Source organism: Salvelinus sp. IW2-2015, unplaced genomic scaffold (genome assembly GCF_002910315.2).
Source record: "Salvelinus sp. IW2-2015 unplaced genomic scaffold, ASM291031v2 Un_scaffold3150, whole genome shotgun sequence".
NCBI lineage: Eukaryota > Metazoa > Chordata > Actinopteri > Salmoniformes > Salmonidae > Salvelinus > Salvelinus sp. IW2-2015.
Window position 1 is genome coordinate 4,171 of NW_019944438.1, and position 22,077 is coordinate 26,247.

The following is a 22,077-nucleotide window of genomic DNA, read 5'->3' on the forward strand; positions in this document are numbered from 1 at the left end:
TAAAATGGAATATGTTCTTATTTAAATGCTAAGAATGAATAGAAACAAAATAAAAAAGGGATATTTTTTCTCAATAAAATATACATATGACTAAATAGTAATGTAGTTATGCAATATAAGTGACAGTGACCAAAACACAATGTGGCTCAGTGGAGTTGTGTTGTTCAGTCTAAGTTCAAAGGTCAGCTCTATCTCAAGGCAACAAATGTGATTGGTTAAGTTTAGGAAATAATTGTGGGTGATTATGTACAGGAAAGTAATTCCAATTGGTTACGATTAGGCTTAACGTTTGGGTTAGGTTTTTGACAGTAAATGTTTAAGTTTAAAACTCCAGTTTATAGTGAGATATAAGTCTCTTCTTCCTTCCTCTGTTCAGGTGAAGCTGGACCTGGGGTCCGGTGAGCGGTTGCTGAGATCAGAGAGCAGCACCCAACTAAACGACCTGGCCTGGCACACTGCTGAGCTCCTCCACGACCGCCATAATGTCACCCTAACTATGGACCAGTACTCCCACACCAGCCTCAGGATGCCTGGGCACGGGTCTCAGAAGCAGGATCTTACCATCCAGGACGGGTTGTACGTCGGCGGGTCTGGAGGCCTGGACAAGCTCTACCTACCCAATGACCTAACAGGATTCAGGGGGTGCGTGGACCAGGCTGTTTTCAACGAGAACAATATGCTATCGTCGTTGAGACCGTACGCTGGATTCAAGAGTGTCTATGAGGTTTCTTTGGGCTGTAGTCCGCAGTTCTTTGCCGGCGAGGAGGATCCTGTTAGTTTCTTTAGTTCAAGAGCGTATGTCTCCCTACCACCCTGGAACGTTTCCCACAACCAGCAAGAGGCGCTGTTTGAGTGTGTGGTTCACACCTCGGCTAAAGAGGGGATTGTCTTGTACAACTCGGCCAGACAGGGGGACTTTGTGGCAGTTGAAGTCCAAGAGGGGCTGCTGGTGGCCATCGTGGGTAAAGGAGGAACCAAGACAGAACTTAAATCACTCACCTTTGTCAATGACAGGAACTGGCATTCAGTGAAGATGTTCTTTACCCCCAAAACCCTCCAGCTGACAGTGGACAAGGAGACGGTGAAGACTAGCATCAGCTCTCGCTCCAAGGGACTCCAGCTAAGAGGGTCGCTGTTTGTGGGGGGCATTGACGACAGCACACGCTCAGAAGTCAGGAAGATGGGTCTGGTGTCTGTGTTGGGAAAGAGAGTCCGAGGAGGTTCTTTTAAAGGCTGCCTGAAGGACATTAAAGTCAATGGTGTCATGATGGGTCTGCCTAATGCTGTAGTCACTAAAGATATATCGGTGGGCTGCGAGCCGGAGAAAGAACCAGAGCCCTCGACCACGATGGGTCCAACTACTCTCCCGACTGTCCCCAACTCCCGGTTCGATCCCACTTCGGTCACTCCCACCCCAGAATTCCCTATGTTCACTCTGGCCAGGGGGCTGGACAAGAAGTACGGGGACAACTTCGTGCTGCTTAGGAATCTTGTAGTGTCAGAGGGTGGGCGTGGGTCTCTGGAGTCCAAGCACATCAAGGTTCTCCTGGACTTCAAGAAGCTCGGGGTACGCCAGTCTCAGATCATGTTCCGGATCCAGGAGCAGCCGGTGCACGGTCAGATACGATTGGATGTGGACCAGGACCAAGAGGAGAACATCTTCAGCATGCTGGACCTGTGGCACGGCAGGGTGATGTACATCCACGGAGGATCAGAGGACCCAGAAGACTTTTTCACCTTCTCTATATTCTCTTCCTCCAGGAAGGAGGTTCCCACATACCTGCAGGGGACGAGAAGGTACCGCTACAACATCACAGTGACCCCCACCAATGACGCCCCAGAGCTCAGCCTGCCCCAGGGGAACCTCTTCGTCCTGATGGAGAATTCTAGAAAACTCCTAACCAAAGAGGTGTTAAAGGCCACAGACATTGACAGCAACCACACCGATCTGGTCTTCTCCATCCTGGGGAACCTGAACCCCGACGCTGGTTACCTGGAGGTGGGAGATAACCCCGACACCGCAGTGACCACGTTCTCCCATTCTGATCTGGAGGAAGGGAAGGTGAACTATGTCCACACTGGGGTGAGGAACTCCAGGATCGTGCTGAGGGTCAGTGATGGAGACAAGGTGAGCAACACGGTGGTTCTGAGGATCATGGCCGTAGGGTTGGAGTATAAGATCGCCAACAACACCGGGCTTGAGATCACTCAAGGTGAGATGGCTGTGATCAGTAACAAGCACCTGGCCGTTCAGACCAATGCCGTGAATCAAGTGGTGGACATCCGCTATGATGTCGTCGAGCCACCTCAGTACGGGGAACTTCAGAGGCTTCACTCCAGCGGAGAATGGAAGCCCACCGGTTCTTTCTCTCAAAGGCTGTTGGAGAAAGAACGCCTTCGGTACCTCAGCACTTTCCAAGAAAACCAGACTGCCAATGCTACGGATTACTTCAAATGCAAGGTCACTGTAGCAGGAAGAGTTGATACTGAACTGGTCTTTCCAGTCACAGTGAAGTGGGTACATTATAACCTAGTCAGGAACGTAATGGCCGATATTAATAAAGTTCGGAAAGTGACGTTGGACTCACAGTATCTTTACGCCACAGTGGACATTGTGACACTATCCGAGGATGATCTTCACTTTAGAGTTCTCTCCTCGCCAAAGAAAGGACAACTTCTTCTTGTTAACGAGTTATTGAAGAAAAATTCTACTTTCAGCCAAAGAAATGTCACTGATCTAAAGGTTCAATACGAACTGGTCGACAGACCATACGAAGACACGAGCGACACGTTTAAATTCCAAGTGTTCTCCAAGCATGCTCAATCGCAAAGTTACGATTTCCAGATCTCAATAAAAGCTGACGTCAACAGCGTATTTATAAGAAATTACAAACTATCTATAATGGAGGGAGAGAGTAAACTCATCACAAAAGACGAGTTGTTTGCAGAGACTCTTAGCACCAAGGAGCTGTACTACACCGTTACAAGTAGCCCCAAACATGGGAAGCTAGCACGCATCAACGTGTCCAACTCTAACGCCAGTTACAACAACATCCTAACGTTCAGCAACCAGGATCTCTTGGAGGAGCGCGTCATGTACATACATGACGACACAGAGACCACTCAGGATCAGTTCACATTCATAGCCTCCACTAGTCAAGAGTCCAAATCATCCGTCACGAACGATGAAGTCGGATCCAAAGAAGGGACATTCAACATATCCATCCAGCTAGTTAATGACGAAAAGCCGGTGCGCATTGTCGATAAAGTTTTCCACGTGGTGAGGGACGGGCAGCGGTTGCTTACCCTGGACGATCTCTGTTACCATGACGCAGACTCGGACTTCAGCGACGGGCAGTTGGTCTACACGCGACGGGGAATCCCGATGGGAGACCTGGTTCTGGTGAACGACACCTCTCACAGGTACTTCCTGTTTTATTTGTTTGTACATATTAATGATATAATGTATTTTGACTGTCTATGGATGTTTTATATGGTCTCAAACCTATCCACGAGTGATCCACAATGTGGTTTTTACTCGTTAATACGTCTTGTCAATTGGCTATGTAGACTGGATGAGGAGGCTAGGCTCTGTACCTAAAGACCACCTGGTGTGTTAGGGTTGTGGACTACAGCAGGGGTTTTCAAATCTCTCCTCTGGGACTCCCAGATGTTCCATGTAATTTAACTAGCACACCTGATTCAACTTGTCAACTAATCATCAAGCCCTTTGTGATAGGTGAATCAGGAGAACTCAGCAGGGCTACAACAAATTACTGTGACTTCTGGGACGTCTGGGCTACAACCACTGGACTACAGAATACAACTGTTCTGTTGTATTGTGGAGTGACACTTTGTTAAACTTTCCTGACCTCTGACCTCCAGGCTGTTCCAGTTCACCCAGAAGGATCTGGAAGAGAAGAGAGTGCTGTTCCTCCATCGAGGCGTGAGCTCCGGACGCTTTGTGCTCTTCGTGTCCGACGGGAAACACTTAGTCTCCACTCTGCTGGACGTCACCGCCCACGACCCATTCCTGAGCCTCGGCAACAACAGAGGTATGTGTGTATATATTTAATATGTTATATGCAGAGTATTTTCCAATTGACCCTTTCGCTAAGCCCCAACCCCCTTTGGTTACTGTTGCAACCTCGGACAACATTTTTCCCGGGAAGCTCAATTCCCTATTCAACCTACTGGCCAAATCCCCTCACAATGATCTCAAACTGTTTTTCTAATATACATTGAAAATTAATACAGACTACACTCTTGGGTATGTTGTCATTACAGTTTCTTCACGGGAACCTGGTCAAATTTATAGTGTAGTTAGACACTGAATGGCTGTCAGCATGAAGTCAATTCTTCTATAACCCCGTTTGGAGCTAACTATTTCAATTCGTATCCTGATGTCAAAAGTAGATGGGGAGTTGTATTCATAACATAGCTAATTAAGCTAGCTAACATACATTTAGAGAAAAACAAGTTATATTATGTGGCTAGCTAGCTATCTTTGGCAACAGTTGATGGTCAATGAGAGCTAGCTAACCAGCTGAGCTAGTAAAAAATGTAACAATAGTAACATTTTGTATTTGAAAAATACTCTAATATTTCAGAAGTACTCCAGATGCACTGTTATATTATTTAGCCGTTAAAACAAACAAAAATTTAAGAAAACTCTCATTTGTTGCCGTAACCCTCACTGGCTTTCATGAGATTAAAACTTGAGCTTGTCCGAGGTGTCCAACCCGACAACGGTTGCTATCCATTGGAGCGTTGCGATTGGTCGCCTAAAATTCTGCGGCGGGGCTTAGCGAAGAGTCATTTGAATCATTATGTAAAATGCCTTTGAAGTGTAGTCAGTCTTCCTCAAGCTGCCCATTATTTTGCCCTTGTGTGAACAAAGACCACTGTGAAAATGTCTGTTGACGTTATTGTGTTTTTTTCCCCTGCTACGATTTTCTTTTTTTCATCCTCAATTATTGTTTGTGTGTTTTTTGTATCGAGATCTTTTTAAAAATTCATTCATTCATTTATTTGTTAATTCATTCATTCATCATTCATTCATCCATCCATTTATTCATTCATTCATTCATCCGTCCATTTATTCATTGATTCATTCATCCATCCATTTATTTATTGATTCATCCATCCATTTATTTATTGATTCATCCATGAGGGAATTCATTAATCTATTCACAGGTCTGTTGGTCCAGAAGGGAAAGGAAGTGACCGTAACCACCGGTAACTTCAGCGTCCTCACGAACATCAATATCCGCGATGACAGCGAAGTCACCTACAAGGTGTCCGAAACTCCTAAGAACGGCTGGCTGTATCGCCACGGAAACATCTCAGTGGAGTTTACACGGCACGACCTGAAGAAGGGCCTCGTCTCGTATCGCCATGACGACAGCAAGAACCTGGCGGACTGGTTCAGTGTGACGGTCGAGGTTAAAGGTCACGTCCTGAATGCCAGAATCAACGTCAAGGTTTACCTGGAGAGCCATCAGAGGCCCCCTATCCTCCAGCACAACAACACCTTACTGGTGGAGGAGAGCAAACCTGTGAAGATTGACGAGAGTCGACTGGAGGTATGTATGTTGCCTGGGTTGGGGATGAATGAATGATTGGATGAATGATTGGATGGATGAATGAATGATTGGATGGATGAATAGATGGATGGATGGGTGAATGAATGAATGAATTCATGATTGAATGAGTAACTGGGTTGGGAATGTGTTAGTGATTGACGTAGATTAGAATATATTTGTGGTTTGTTTAGCAATATTTCTACACAGATAGATTTGATCAAACAGTTTTCTCGTGTTATTTGCTTATATGTCAGTATTGGTTCAAGTCCTTCAGTATGTCGGTACAGTATTTATTCTAACCCTTATTCTAACATGATGCCAAGTGACACGTCAAACGCGAAACATGATGCCAAGTAACACGCCAAACGTGAAACATGATGCCAAGTAACACGTCAAACGTGAAACATGATGCCAAGTGACACGTCAAACGCGAAACATGATGCCAAGTGACACGTCAAACGTGAAACATGATGCCAAGTGACACGTCAAACGTGAAACATGATGCCAAGTGACACGTCAAACGTGAACTAACCTCTTTAGACACCAAACATCTCAGACATTGTATCCCAAAAGGCACCCTATTCCCTATGGGGGCATTGGTCAAAAGTAGTGCACTATATTAGGGACTAGGGTGCAATTTGGAACGCATGCATACTTGACAGTATATAGCCTCTGTCCACTGTGTCTAGCCTCCAACCTCTCTCTGTCTGTCTGTCTGTCTGTCTGTCTGTCTGTCTGTCTGTCTGTCTGTTCCAGGTGACCCACGAGGACAACCTGCCGTCTGAGATTGTATTTACAGTTAAGGTGGCCCCGCTACACGGGTTCATCCGGCGCTTCGTGGAGGCTGAGGAGCAGTATGTTGGAACTGAACAGATCCCTGTCCAGACCTTCTCCCAGGAAGACATCAACGCTGGCAACATCCAGTACATGCAGACGACCCCCAGCCAGGTCTGCTGGACCTTTTGTCCTTCTGTATTTCTAACTTGAATGTTTAGAGACAGAAAGACAGGAAAGTAAAGAAGACAATGTGTCAGGGCTGACATGCAGACAGACTGTGGCCAGGTCTTCCACTAGCAAGACAGACAGACTGTGGCCAGGTCTTCCACTAAGCAAGACAGACAGACCCTGGCCAGGTCTTCCACTAGCAGACAGACAGACTGTGGCCAGGTCTTCCACTAGCAAGACAGACAGACCCTGGCCAGGTCTTCCACTAGCAAGACAGACAGACTGTGGCCAGGTCTTTCCACTAGCAGAACAGACAGACTGTGGCCAGGTCTTCCAATACCAAGACAGACAGACCCTGGCCAGGTCTTCCACTACCAAGACAGACAGACTGTGGCCAGGTCTTCCACTACCAAGACAGACAGACCTGGCCAGGTCTTCCAATACCAAGACAGACAGACTGTGCCAGGTCTTCCACTAGCAAGACAGACAGACTGTGGCCAGGTCTTCCACTACCAAGACAGACAGACCCTGGCCAGGTCTTCCACTACCAAGACAGACAGACTGTGGCCAGGTCTTCCAATACCAAGACAGACGGAACCTGGCCAGGTCTTCCACTACCAAGACAGACAGACCGTGGCCAGGTCTTCCACTACCAAGACAGACAGACTGTGGCCAGGTCTTCAATACCAAGACAGACAGACCCTGGCCAGGTCTTCCACTACCAAGACAGACAGACCGTGGCCAGGTCTTCCACTACCAAGACAGACGGAACCTGGCAGGTCTTCCAATACCAAGACAGACAGACCCTGGCCAGGTCTTCCACTACCAGACACGACAGACTGTGGCCAGGTCTTCCACTACCAAGAAAGACAGACTGTGGCCAGGTCTTCCACTAGCAAGACAGACAGACCCTGGCCAGGTCTTCCACTACCAAGACAGACAGACCGTGGCCAGGTTTCCAATACCAAGACAGACGGAACCTGGCCAGGTCTTCCAATACCAGACAGACAGACCCTGGCCAGGTCTTCCACTAAGACAGACAGACTGTGGCCAGGTCTTCCACTACCAAGACAGACAGACTGTGGCCAGGTCTTCCACTAGCAAGACAGACAGACCGTGGCCAGGTCTTCAACTAGCAAGACAGACAGACCGTGGCCAGGTCTTCCAATACCAAGACAGACAGACCGTGGCCAGGTCTTCCACTACCAAGACAGACAGACTGTGGCCAGGTCTTCCACTACCAAGACAGACAGACCGTGGCCAGGTCTTCCACTAGCAAGACAGACAGACTGTGGCCAGGTCTTCCACTACCAAGACAGACGGAACCTGGCCAGGTCTTCCAATACCAAGACAGACGGAACTGGCCAGGTCTTCCCACTAGCAAGACAGACAGACTGTGGCCAGGTCTTCCACTAACAAGACAGACAGACTGTGGCCAGGTCTTCCACTAGCAAGACAGACAGACTGTGGCAGGTCTTCCACTAGCAAGACAGACAGACTGTGGCCAGGTCTTCCACTACCAAGACAGACGGAACCTGGCAGGTCTTCCACTACCAAGACAGACAGACTGTGGCCAGGTCTTCCACTACCAAGACAGACAGACCGTGGCCAGGTCTTCCACTACCAAGACAGACGGAACCTGGCCAGGTCTTCCAATACCAAGACAGACGGAACCTGGCCAGGTCTGTTGGACTTGCCTTTCTTCCACTAACAAGGGCACACTTGTCTTTTCTTACTACTAACCCCCTCTACTGTATTTTAAGTGGAATGGATAGAGAGCGAAAAGGAGCCAGGGAAGTAGGGAGAGCGGTGTGTCTCAGAAGGGTGAGGGTGCTATCCATTAGACTGGACCAGACCACCCCATGCCACTGCACTGGTCTTTACACGGTTGGGGTCAATTCAGGATGTAAACAAAAATCATATTTTTCTTAATTTTAAAAGCATTGTATTTTCTGTGTATTTCCTGAATTGACTGGAATTTTAAAGGACTGTTAAATGACTAGAAGGTCAATGTAAAACTCTCTTCTTCCTGTTTAGGTCAACGACACATTCCTATTGGACGTCTCCAACGGTGTCACAGAGGTCAACAGTATCAGGATATCAGTGGACATAATCCCCGCCTCATCCCTCTCCAGGTATTATTGTTGTTGTTGTAGAATTATTGTTTTGTTTTGAACTTATAGAATTATTGTTTTGCTTTGAATTGTAGAATTATTGTTTTGTTTTGATTGTAGAATTATTGTTTTGAATTGTAGAATTATTGTTTTGAATTGTAGAATTATTGTATTGTAGAATTATTGTATTGTGGAATTATTGTATTCTTTTGTATTGTGGAATTATTGTATTCTTTTGTATTGTGGATTATTGTATTCTTTTGAATTGTAGAATTATTGTATTCTTTTGTATTGTGGAATTATTGTATTCTTTTTGTATTGTGGAATTATTGTATTCTTTTGTATTGTGGAATTATTGTATTCTTTTGAATTGTAGAATTATTGTATTGTAGAATTATTGTATTCTTTTGAATTGTAGAATTATTGTATTGTGGAATTATTGTATTGTAGAATTATTGTATTGTGGAATTATTTTACTGAGAATTATTGTATTGTGGAATTATTGTATTCTTTTGTATTGTGGAATTATTGTATTCTTTTGTATTGTGGAATTATTGTATTCTTTTGTATTGTGGAATTATTGTATTCTTTTGTATTGTGGAATTATTGTATTCTTTTGAATTGTAGAATTATTGTATTGTAGAATTATTGTATTCTTTTGAATTGTAGAATTATTGTATTGTGGAATTATTGTATTGTAGAATTATTGTATTGTGGAATTATTTTACTGTAGAATTATTGTTTTGAATTGTAGAATTATTGTATTCTTTTGAATTGTAGAATTATTGTATTGTGGAATTATTGTATTCTTTTGAATTGTAGAATTATTGTATTGTGGAATTATTGTATTGTAGAATTATTGTTTTGAATTGTAGAATTATTGTATTGTGGAATTATTGTATTGTGGAATTATTGTATTCTTTTGAATTGTAGAATTATTGTATTCTTTTGAATTGTAGAATTATTGTTATTTTAGAATTATTGTATTCTTTTTGAATTGTAGAATTATTGTATTGTAGAATTATTGTATTGTGGAATTATTGTGCCATCATACATTTTATGTACGTTTGTAAATTAGTGTATAATTCATCTATGACTGCAAGCTTCCAATAAATGCTATTACTTCTACCACCTACAGGTGTCCAATTTCACCCTGAGAGAGGGCGAGTCCAAGGCCTTGACACAGGAAGTGCTCAGGGTCACCAACCGACACTTCTCTGGCCTCAACTTCCTGTACAGTTTGACCGAGCCGCCACAGAACGGATATATAGAACACTCCCGTTACCCCGGTGTTCCTGTGCTGTCTTTCACCAGACGCCAGGTAAGACTCTGTTATTCTCTCTTGTTTTGTGTCATGTTGAAGAAGGAGACATTAAAATACTGTCTATGTAATTCTACTAAGATTTCTTTTCATATTTCGATTGTTTTTTTGCGGATGATATCAGACAAGAATATATATTTCTACACAACCTAAAACTATGAGTTCCTCAGGATCCTTGGTTTAGTTTAGATCATCTCGAGTAATCAATCTAATATCACATTATAAGCAGTTCATAGACACTTGTAACAAGTCTTATAATGCATTATGACAGGGTCATTATACCTGTATGACTTAAGTAAAATGTTACCTCTAACTTCTTCACCTCATGATTTTTTTTAATAGACACTCAAAGACACCTTACATTAAAATAACATTCAAATCATAGTTTCTCCATTTTGACCCTCATGCCACCTCTAGGTGGAGCAGGAGTTAATCTACTACATACATGACAGCAGTGAGACCTTAGAAGACAACTTCACTGTGGTGGCCAACGACACAGGCCTGAGGAAACAGAGCTCTCCCTGTACCGTGTACATCCAGGTCACAGCCGTCAACGACCAGCATCCAGTCATTACTGCCAACAGGGTTCTCCGGGTGAGTACTCCAGTCATCACTGACCAACAGGGTCCTCGGGGTGAGTCCTCCAGTCATCACTGACCGACAGGGTCCTCGGGGTGAGTACTCCAGTCATCACTGACCAACAGGGTCCTCGGGGTGAGTCCTCCAGTCATCACTGACCAACAGGGTCCTCGGGTGAGTGGTGTGAGATGATAGGGATATATTTAGTCGACCCTGGGTTGTGTCCCAAATGGCACTATACTTTTGACCAGAGCCCTATGTCAAAAGTAGTGCACTATATAGGGAATAGTGCTCTGGTCTAAAGTAGTGCACTATATAGGGAATAGGGCTCTGGTCTAAAGTAGTGTACTATATAGGGAATAGGGCTCTGGTCTAAAGTAGTGCACTATATAGGGAATAGGGTGCCTATTGGGATGTAGACCCTGGTTCTTTTTTTACTGACTGGCGGCTGGTTGGCTCTGGCAGTTTGTCTCTGGCAGTTCGTCTCTGGCAACGAGGCTTAGGCAGCGGTCAGTCAATATGCTTCATGATGTGGGCAGACAGTGTTGGGACTGGGCTGGGGGAGGCTAGTGGTAAGGTATGCCAGCTATGTGGTAGAGGGGGGAGGCTAGTGGTAAGGTATGCCAGCTATGTGGTAGAGGGGGGAGGCTAGTGGTAAGGTATGCCAGCCACGTGGAGGAGGATCCCAAAACAGACTGTCTGTGATGCCGAGCAGCTTTCTTACTCATTGGGAAGACAACATTGTAAAAGGATAGTACGGTGAACTGAAACAAGTCTATTTAAAGGTTGGGAAATGGAAACAGTTGTGTTTCTATTTGAATCAAGGAGGTGAATAATAGATGAGATCATCTGGGGCCTAAATAATGGAGTGTCCGTTTAATGAGTTGTAGAGTTTAACTTCCTGAAGAGAGTGCAGTTGAAATAGTCCAATGGAAAATAACCAGATTTAAAAAAATTAACCTCATTGTCACGTTCTGACCATAGTTCTTGTGTGTTTTGCTTGTTTTAGTGTTGGTCAGGACGTGAGCTGGGTGGGCATTCTATGTTGTGTGTCTAGTTTTCKCGTTTCTATGTTTGGCCTGATATGGTTCTCAATCAGAGGCAGGTGTTAGTCATTGTCTCTGATTGGGAACCATATTTAGGTAGCCTGTTGTGTGTTGGGTTTTGTGGGTGGTTGTCTTCATGTCTCCGTGTGTCTGCACCAGACAGAACTGTTTCGGTTTTTCACATTTTGTTGTTTTGTATTTTGTAGTGTTCACGTTTATTGTCTTTATTAAACATGATGAACACTAACCACGCTGCGCTTTGGTCTGATCCTTCGTCCACAGAAGAAAGCCGTTACACTCATAGCAACAGTCTAGGTCACCAGATGTATTCTGTAGGTTCCTGCATCTATAACACATCTTTTACTAGTCATATATAACCTGTCAGATAGGACTGGTGACAGTACAGGTCCTGTCATATAGAACTGGTGACAGTACAGGACCTGTCATATAGGACTGGTGACAGTACAGGACCTGTCATATAGGACTGGTGACAGTACAGGACCTGTCATATAGGGACTGCGTGACAGTACAGGACCTGTCATATAGGACTGGTGACAGTAACAGGACCTGTCATATAGGACTGGTGACAGTACAGGACCTGTCATATAGGACTGGTGACAGTACAGGACCTGTCATATAGGACTGGTGACAGTACAGGACCTGTCATATAGGACTGGTGACGTACAGACCTGTCAAAGGACTGTGACAGTACAGGACCTGTCATATAGGACTGGTGACAGTACAGGACCTGTCATATAGGACTGGTGACAGTACAGGACCTGTCATATAGGACTGGTGACAGTACAGGACCTGTCATATAGGACTGGTGACAGTACAGGACCTGTCATATAGGACTGGTGACAGTACAGGACCTGTCATATAGGACTGGTGACAGTACAGGACCTGTCAATAGGACTGGTGACAGTACAGGACCTGTCATATAGACTGGTGACAGTACAGACCTGTCATATAGGACTGGTGACAGTACAGGACCTGTCATATAGGACTGGTGACAGTACAGGACCTGTCATATAGGACTGGTGACAGTACAGGACCTGTCATATAGGACTGGTGACAGTACAGGACCTGTCATATAGGACTGGTGACAGTACAGGACCTGTCATATAGGACTGGTGACAGTACAGGACCTGTCATATAGGACTGGTGACAGTACAGGACTGTCATATAGGACTGGTGACAGTACAGGACCTGTCATATAGGACTGGTGACAGTACAGGACCTGTCATATAGGACTTGGTGACAGTACAGGACCTGTCATATAGGACTGGTGACAGTACAGGACCTGTCATATAGGACTGGTGACAGTACAGGACCTGTCATATAGGACTGGTGACAGTACAGGACCTGTCAATAGGACTGGTGACAGTACAGGACCTGTCAATAGGACTGGCTGACAGTAACAGGACCTGTCATATAGGACTGGTGGACAGGACAGGACCTGTCATATAGGACTGGTGACAGTACAGGACCTGTCATATAGGACTGGTATAGCTTCCTATTCCTTACAGGGCTTTGGTCTAAAGTAGTGCACTATAAAAGGTTTTGGGTGCTATTTAGGACAATGACATGGCGTCTGGCAGTATAGCTGTCTGTCCAACTCCCAGTTGTCCATCTGCTAGCTAGTTATAGACCCGCCACAGGAGGCTGGTGACACCTTAATTGGGGAGAACGGGCACACGGTCATAACTGGAGCGGAATGTGTGGAATGGAATCAAATGGTTTCCAGGTGGTTGATGCCGTCCCGCCGTTCCGGACATTATTCTGAGGCGTCTCCTGTGTGACACGCTCAGTTGAGTGATTGAAGACGTATGTGTTGTGTGTGTGTGTGTGTGGCTGTACTAATGTGTAGTTGGACTGATTTCCAGCTGTTCGAGGTGATTGAAGTACCAGCTAGTAGAGCTTTTAGTTCCCGTAAGTGCTTTACCCTGAATGCCACAGATTCCTCTCAGCTCTCGTCTTGGTTCAGACCCTCTAATTGAAACGAATGGCACCACATTTTCCTATACAGTCCACTTCTTTTGACCAAAAATCTATGGGCCCTGGTCAAAAGTAGTGCACTATAATAGGGAATAGGCTTCTGTTTGGGATGTACCCAGCATTCGACCATAAACTTCACTAGTAGATCTGTGTATTCTAGTCATAGTTTAAGCATTAATCTTAGAGAAATATAGATTGATTGTCAAATATCTCATAACATTGATTTTAAAGAAGAATTCACACATATAGTAAGACTGGCAGGTGCATAAGAGTCACTTTAACCATATCTACATGTACATACTACCTCAATCAGCCTGACTAACCAGTGTCTGTATATAGACTCGCTACTGTATATAGCCTCTGTACTGTATATAGCCTCGCTACTGTATATAGCCTCTCTACTGTATATAGCCTCTCTACTGTATATAGCCTCTCTACTGTATATAGCCTGCTCTACTGTATATAGCCTCGCTAACTGGTATTATGCCTCTCTTACTGGTATATAGCTCTCTATGAATCATCGTTATATGCCTCTTACTGTTATAGCCCTCTCTTGTATATAGCCTCTCTACTGTATATAGCCTCTACTGTATAAGTCCCATCTACTGTTATATAGCCTCTCTACTGTATATAGCCTCTACTGTATATAGCCTCTCTACTGTATATAGCCCTACTGTATATAGCCTCTCTACTGTATATAGCTCTACTGTTATAGCTCTACTGTATATAAGCCTCTACTGTATATAGCCTCTCTACGGTATATAGCTCCTCTACTGTATATAGCCTCTCTAACTGTATATAGCCTTACTGTATATAGCCTCTCTACTGTATCTATCCACGCTACTGTAATATAGCCTCTCTACTGTATATAGCCTCTCTACTGTATATACCTCTATGTATAAGCTCGCTACTGTTATGTAGCCTATCTACTGCTTATATAGCCTCTCTACTGTCTAATATCCTCCTACTGTAATATAGGCTTCTACTGTATAGCCTCGCTACTGTATATAGCCTTCTACTGTATATAGCTCTTACTGTTTAGCTCTCTACTGTATATAGCCTCTTACTGTATATAGCCTCTTCACTGTATATAGCCTCTCTACTGTATATAGCCTCTGTACTGTATATGAGCTCTCTACTGTATATAGCCTCTCTGTACTGTATATCGCTCTCTCTTACTTGTAGTATAGCACTCTACTGTATATGAGCCTCTACTTGTTTATACAGCCTCTCTACTGTATATAGCCTTCTAACTGTAATATAGCCTCTCTACTGTATATTGCCTCTCTATGATGCTCTTACTGTATATAGCCTTACTGTTTATAGCCTCTACTTTATAGCCTCTCTACTGTATATAGCCTCTCTACTGTATATAGCCTCTCTACTGTCTATAGCTCTGCTACTTGTATATAGCCTCTCTACTGTATATAGCCTCTCTACTGTTTATAGCCTCGCTACTGTATATAGTCTGTCTTTTACTGTTTTTTATTTCTTTACCTACCTATTGTTCACCTAAAACCTTTTTTGCATTATTGGTAGAGCCTGTAAGTAAGCATTTCACTGTAAGGTCTACCTACACCTGTTGTATCAGCATTTCACTGTAAGATCTACCTACACTGTTGTATTCAGCATTTACTGTAAGGTCTCCCTACACCTGTTTGTATTCAGCATTCCACTGTAAGGTTACTACACCTGTTGTATTCAGCATTTCACTGTGAGGTCTACTACACCTGTTGTATTCAGCATTTCACTGTGAGGTCTACTACACCTGTTGTATTCAGAATTTCACTGTAAGGTCTACTACACCTGTTGTATTCAACATTTCACTGTAAGGTCTACTACACCTGTTGTATTCAGCATTTCACTGTGAGGTCTACCTACACCTGTTGTATTCAGCATTTCACTGTAAGGTCTACCTACACCTGTTGTATTCAGCATTTCACTGTGAGGTCTACCTACACCTGTTTTATTCAGCATTTCACTGTAAGGTCTACTACACCTGTTGTATTCAGCATTCACTGTAAGGTCTACCTACAACTGTTGTATTCCAGCATTTCACTGTAAGGTCTACCTACACCTGTTGTATTCAGCATTTCACTGTAAGGTCTACCTACACCTGTTGTATTCAGCATATCACTGTAAGGTCTACCTACACCTGTTGTATTCAGCGCACGTGACAAATAAACTTTGATTTGAAGATACATCTAGGTATGTTATATTTTTATATATTCTATGATAAGCTTCTGATTTGATAAAAGCCATATGTGTTGTATGGTTCTAGGAATGTTGTAGCTCTGGCATAGTGCTGCTAAGTCTATATTTATAAACGTACTATTTAATATTGATGTTGGAACCGTAAAATCTGTTAGACACAGAGAGACTGGCCTCACAACAGACCGATGTCTTTCAAGTATTGGGGATAGATAGCTGGTATTGAATTGTGTCCACAAGGTGGCGCTCTGTAATCATTTTACTTACGCTATGGTTCTACTGTCCCCTCTACACAAGTTCTGGACTTACTGTTTGAAATTAAATAGTGGTATTACTTTAAATAAGTTACACAACAACTCAGTACATGGCTCTGCTTTGAGAACAATGGACACAAGTGGACACAGAATTCTAATTTCCTTGAGAAAAGAGAAGTAACTAATTAAGTGTTTTATAACACCAAGGACAGATATAGGACACACGGACATGAATTTCCCTTAGACATGAATCATGCAAACGCATTCATGTTCTATTGTGACTGTAACGAATCTCGTTGGTGGAAAGGACCAAGGTGCAGCGTGGGAAGTGTTCATATTCTTTAATCAAATACGCAACACTAAACAAAAACAACAAACACGACAAACGTACAGTCCTGAAAGGTGAAACAAACACTAAACAGGAAACAACCATCCACAAACACAGGTGGGAACAGGCTACCTTAATATGATTCTCAATCAGAGACAATGATAGACAGCTGCCTCTGATTGAGAACCATACCAGGCCAAACACATAGAAATACAACACAAGGACAACATAGAACACCAGACATAGAATGCCCACCCAAACTCACGCCCTGACCAACCAAAACAGAGACATAAAAAGGATCTCTAAGGTCAGGACGTGACAGTGACACGCATTAGTGAGATTCAAACCTGTGATCTTGAGTTCTCCGTCCATGGAATTAGTCCACTGCACCACCAGGATGGAGCGAACATACCATGTTTTATTACACATACAAAGCTGTTCGTTTTAGGCTACTCAAACAGACCCCATTTCAAAGTAAACAAGAACTCATTAAGATCAGGTGAGGCCAAATAGTGGGCGCGGCTATCACATCTGAACAAGATAGAGGATAGAGAGATGTATTATTGACTGTATGTTTGTTTTACTCCATGTGTAACTATGTGTTGTTGTATGTGTCAGAACTGCTTTGCTTTATCTTGGCCAGGTCGCAATTGTAAATGAGAACTTGTTCTCAACTTGCCTACCTGGTTAAATAAAGGTGAAATAAATAAATAAAAATAAATATGTTTTTAAATAAAGCAATTGTACACGAGGGCGTGCTAAACAACAGTGCTGCGGTCACAGGTACGAGGCTGAGCCGAGCTTGCTTCACAGGTACGAGGTTGAGCCGAGCTTGCTTCACAGGTACGAGGCTGAGCCGAGCTTGCTTCACAGGTACGAGGCTGAGCCGAGCTTGCTTCTAGGTACGAGGCTGAGCCGAGCTTGCTTCTAGACAAACCAAATGTTAGGCTAAAAGCAAGGGGAGATAATGTCTTGATGCTTTTTGTTTTACATTGGAGATCAAGTTTATGAACTGGCTGGCTGGGCTGATGGGACACTGGATGAGTAGCGAACAGAAAACAAGATTCCCATTTTTGCGTCAAAGGCTTTTTTTATTTTACAACGGTTTGGTCTGAACAATGCTTGTTTTGACCAGCCTGTTGTAGTATAACTTTAGTAACGTTCTCTTGTATACTACAACATTATATACTAAGCACTGAACGTGATCGAGGGATACTACAGAGTGTAAACAGGAGTATTTTATATATATTTTTTTTAAATGTGGGATTGGTTGATTCTGATATTTTCCAAGTGGGAAACTCAAAGCTTTTTTTTTTTTCTACGAGTTTCCAAGTCAGAAATGTCAGAGTTCCCGAGATGTCTTTTTAAAAGCGGTTTCAGTCCTGACATGAAAAGACAAACTACAAGTCAGAGGCCACGCCAGTGCTAATTACTGCTGTTAGTGCTGTTTTTCAAATACCACTTAGGTGCAGTAAGCAGGCTTCACTTAGTAACTTACTTCCAATAACAGTTGGGTCTTGGCTGGGTTACAATGAAGCCCTTTGTGACGTGTGGTGTTGTGAAGAGGGCTTTTAAACAATGTGGGAGTAAGACGTATATTGGAATTGACCGATTTAAATTATGTTGAAAACAAAAGGCCTTTGAATGTGATTGATTTGCTTGTCTCCTAAGGCGTGGATGGGGTCAGTGACAGATATAAGAATTTGATTGGTTGCCGCCTCCAAGTTTGTGAGTGATTTGATTGGTTGTCTCCCCAGGTGTGGGTGGGGTCTGTCACAGAGATCCGCTCTGAGGACCTGGATGCCAAGGATGAGGACACGCCCCCTGAGGAGCTGCAGGTGATAGTGACTCCGCCCTCTAATGGCCACCTGGCGCTGAAGAGCGCCCTCACCAGGCCCCTCTTGAACTTCACCCTGCAGCACATCCATCTGGGACAGCTGCTGTTCGTCCACAGTGGTAAGACCTGATCCTAAACCTGTACAAACTTAGTCTTCTAGTGGAGTTGTAGTAGTAGATACCAGAGGGGTGTACTATAGTAGTAGATACCAGAGGGGTGTACTATAGTAGTAGATACCAGAGGGGTGACTATAGTAGTAGATACCAAGGGGTGTACTATAGTAGTAGATACAGAGGGGTGTACATAGTAGTAGATACCAGAGGGGTGTACTATAGTAGTTAGATGTAGTAGTAGATACCAGAGGGGTGTACTATAGTAGTAGATACCAGAGGGGTGTACTATAGTAGTAGATACCAGAGGGGTGTACTATGGTAGTAGATACCAGAGGGGTGTACTATGGTAGTAGATACCAGAGGGGTGTACTATAGTAGTAGAATCCAGAGGGGTGTACTATGGTAGTAGATACCAGAGGGGTGTACTTATGTAGTGTACCAGAGGGGTGTACTATAGTAGTAGAATACCAGAGGGCTGTACTATAGTAGTAGATACCAGAGGGGTGTACTATAGTAGTAGATACCAGAGGGGTGTACTATAGTAGTAGATACCAGAAGGGTGTACTATAGTAGTAGATACCAGAGGGGTGTACTATAGTAGTAGTACCAGAGGGGTGTACTGTAGTAGTAGATAACAGAGGGGTGTACTGTAGTAGTAGATACCAGAGGGGTGTACTGTAGTAGTAGATACAGAGGGGTGTACTGTGGTAGTAGATCCAGAGGGGTGTACTATGGTAGTAGATACCAGAGGGGTGTACTATAGTAGTAGATACCAGAGGGGTGTACTATAGTAGTAGATACCAGAGGGCTGTACTATAGTAGTAGATACCAGAGGGGTGTACTATAGTAGTAGATACCAGAGGGGTGTACTATAGTAGTAGATACCAGAGGGGTGTACTATAGTAGTAGATACCAGAGGGGTGTACTATAGTAGTAGATACCAGAGGGTGTACTGTAGTAGTAGATAACAGAGGGGTGTACTGTAGTAGTAGATACCAGAGGGGTGTACTGTAGTAGTAGATACCAGAGGGGTGTACTATGGTAGTAGATACCAGAGGGGTGTACTATAGTAGTATTATGATCTAGGATCAGGTCCTCCCCTGTCCATATAGTATATTCATTATGATCTAGGATCAGGTCCCCCTGTCCATATAGTCATATTCATTATGATCTTGGATCAGGTCCTCCCTGTCCATATAGTCATATTCATTATGATCTAGGATCAGGTCCTCCCCTGTCCATATAGTCATATTCATTATGATCTAGGATCAGGTCCTCCCCTGTCCATTAGTCATATTCATTATGATCTAGGATCAGGTCCTCCCCTGTCCATATAGTCTATTCATTATGATCTAGGATCAGGTCCTCCCTGTCCATATAGTCACATTCATTATGATCTAGGATCATGTCCCCCCCCGTCCATATAGTCATATTCATATTGATCTAGGATCAGGTCCTCCCCTGTCCATAGTCACATTCATTATGATCTAGGATCATGTCCCCCCCCCCCCCCCGTCCATATAGTCACATTCATTATGATCTAGGATCAGGTCCCCCATGTCCATATATCATATTCATTATGATCTAGGATCAGGTCCACTCCGTCCATATAGTCATATTCATTATGATCTAGGATCAGGCCCCCTCCGTCCATATAGTCATATTCATTATGATCTAGGATCAGGCCCCCCCCCTCCATATATCCATATTCATTATGATCTAGGATCAGGTCTCCCCTGTCCATATAGTATATTCATTATGATCTAGGATCAGGTCCTCCCTGTCCATATAGTCACATTCATTATGATCTAGGATCAGGTCCTCCTGTCCATATATCCATATTCATTATGATCTAGGATCAGGCCCCCCTCTGTCCATATAGTCATATTCATTATGATCTAGGATCAGGTCCCCCATGTCCATATAGTCATATTCATTATGATCTAGGATCAGGTCCCCTCCGTCCATATAGTCATATTCATTATGATCTAAAAGGCAAAACTGATCCTAGACCATTACTCCTACTCTGAGACGCTTGATAACTACGAGCCTTGAAGCTTATTGTCTTGGGGCAGAAAGGAATCAGAGACGTTTTTTAAATTTGTGTCGTTCCCACTAAAGGTGCCATGTCTGGAGGGTTCAACTTCCAGGTGAACGACGGAGTGAACTTTGCCCCCCGACAGATCTTCAGCATCACAGCCAGCGCCCTGGTCCTCAGCCTGGAGATTAACAGACTCTCAAGGTGTTCCCAGGTAACTAACTCTCCCACTACAAACCCACAGACACTCGGCCCTCCGTGGAATGAGTTTGACAGCTGTGACATAAGCACTCTGGTCAGGACGTTACACCCCTCATCTTAATCGGCAACAAACGCCACTGGTGAAATGACTAAATAGATGAAACAGATATAAACATTTTTAGAATGTTGTATAATTGAACTTCCTCATTCTGGTCAAAATGCTATGGTCTGTGACTGGTTTCAACAGGAAACCTACCATTGACAAATATAGCGTTTTTATCAGTAGCTTCACTTAGTTAGTTCCATGTATGTCAAAATACAAAGGTGGTTGGTAGCACCTGTGTAAAGTCCGCCACGTATAAATCCACAGTTCCGTCATTGTACAAGTCCGCCACGTTAAATCCACAGTTCCGTCATTGTACAAGTCCGCCACGTATAAATCCACAGTTCCGTCATTGTACAAGTCGCCACGTATAAATCCACAGTTCCGTCATTGTACAAGTCCGCCACGTATAAATCCAAGTTCCGTCATTGTACAAGTCCGCCACGTATAATCCACAGTTCCGTCATTGTACAAGTGCCACGTATAAATCCACAGTTCGTCAGTGTACAAGTCCGCCACGTATAAATCCACAGTTCCGTCATGGCGTTCTATAACTGTTCTGAAAAGATAAGCTGACCCCAACATTTCTCTCTCTCTCTCTCTCTCCATTTTCTTTTTTTTTATTCTGTTTAGTCACATGATTTATTATTTACAGTTCGTTTGTCAATCATCTGTGCAGCCAGACTTATTTACCTTTTTGCCTCGTCCCCCTCAACATTGTTCAATTCCTCATCAATCCAAGGGTATTTAACCGTTTTAAAAGTCATTTTCTTAATAGTGGGTGCGTGCTTATTAGTAACTGGGATAAGCAATTTCATAAATGTGTCAAGAGCAGTGTCTGGTTGCTCCTCATTACACATCACAGACCAGCAAATATTCTTCACATCATCAACATATGAATCACTACAAAACTTCTTGTATGACCTCTTATCACACTATATTAGGCCCAGCCTTGGTTTTCCTAGATATGGTTACTATATTATGAGGGATTTGTATTGTGCTTTAGAGCAGATTTCACTTTTTTTTGTGAAAATCAATACATGTTGATGATTTCATTCTGTGCTGTTTTGTAAAATACCCTGGTAGCGTTGACTGATACCAGGTTTCAGGCACTGGTTTACAGTAGGTTGAACTGATACCAGGTTTCAGGCACTGGTTTACAGTAGGTTGACTGATAACCAGGTTTCAGGCACTGGTTTACAGTAGGTTGACTGATAACCAGGTTTCAGACACTGGTTTCAGTAGGTTGACTGATAACCAGGTTTCAGACACTGGTTTACAGTAGGTTGACGGATAACCAGGTTTCAGACACTGGTTTTACAGTAGGTTGACTGATAACCAGGTTTCAGACACTGGTTTACAGTAGGTTGACTGATAACCAGGTTTCAGCCACCTGGTTTACAG

General features: G+C 43.6%; 1 protein-coding gene across 1 annotated transcript in view; it reads left to right on the top strand.

Moving 5' to 3' along the window:
• Positions 1–376: 376 nt before the first annotated feature.
• The window catches only part of LOC112075422 (chondroitin sulfate proteoglycan 4-like), a gene marked incomplete at its 5' end in the record, with an annotated part of 57,588 nt that continues 35,887 nt past the window's right edge, over positions 377–22,077 (top strand). The window contains 11 exon segments of the mRNA XM_070440903.1: positions 377–3,423; positions 3,886–4,055; positions 5,197–5,585; positions 6,342–6,533; positions 8,568–8,649; positions 8,652–8,665; positions 9,783–9,965; positions 10,383–10,559; positions 18,139–18,337; positions 20,453–20,563; positions 20,566–20,583. Of these exon segments, the coding sequence (XP_070297004.1) occupies positions 377–3,423; positions 3,886–4,055; positions 5,197–5,585; positions 6,342–6,533; positions 8,568–8,649; positions 8,652–8,665; positions 9,783–9,965; positions 10,383–10,559; positions 18,139–18,337; positions 20,453–20,563; positions 20,566–20,583 (4,582 nt within the window).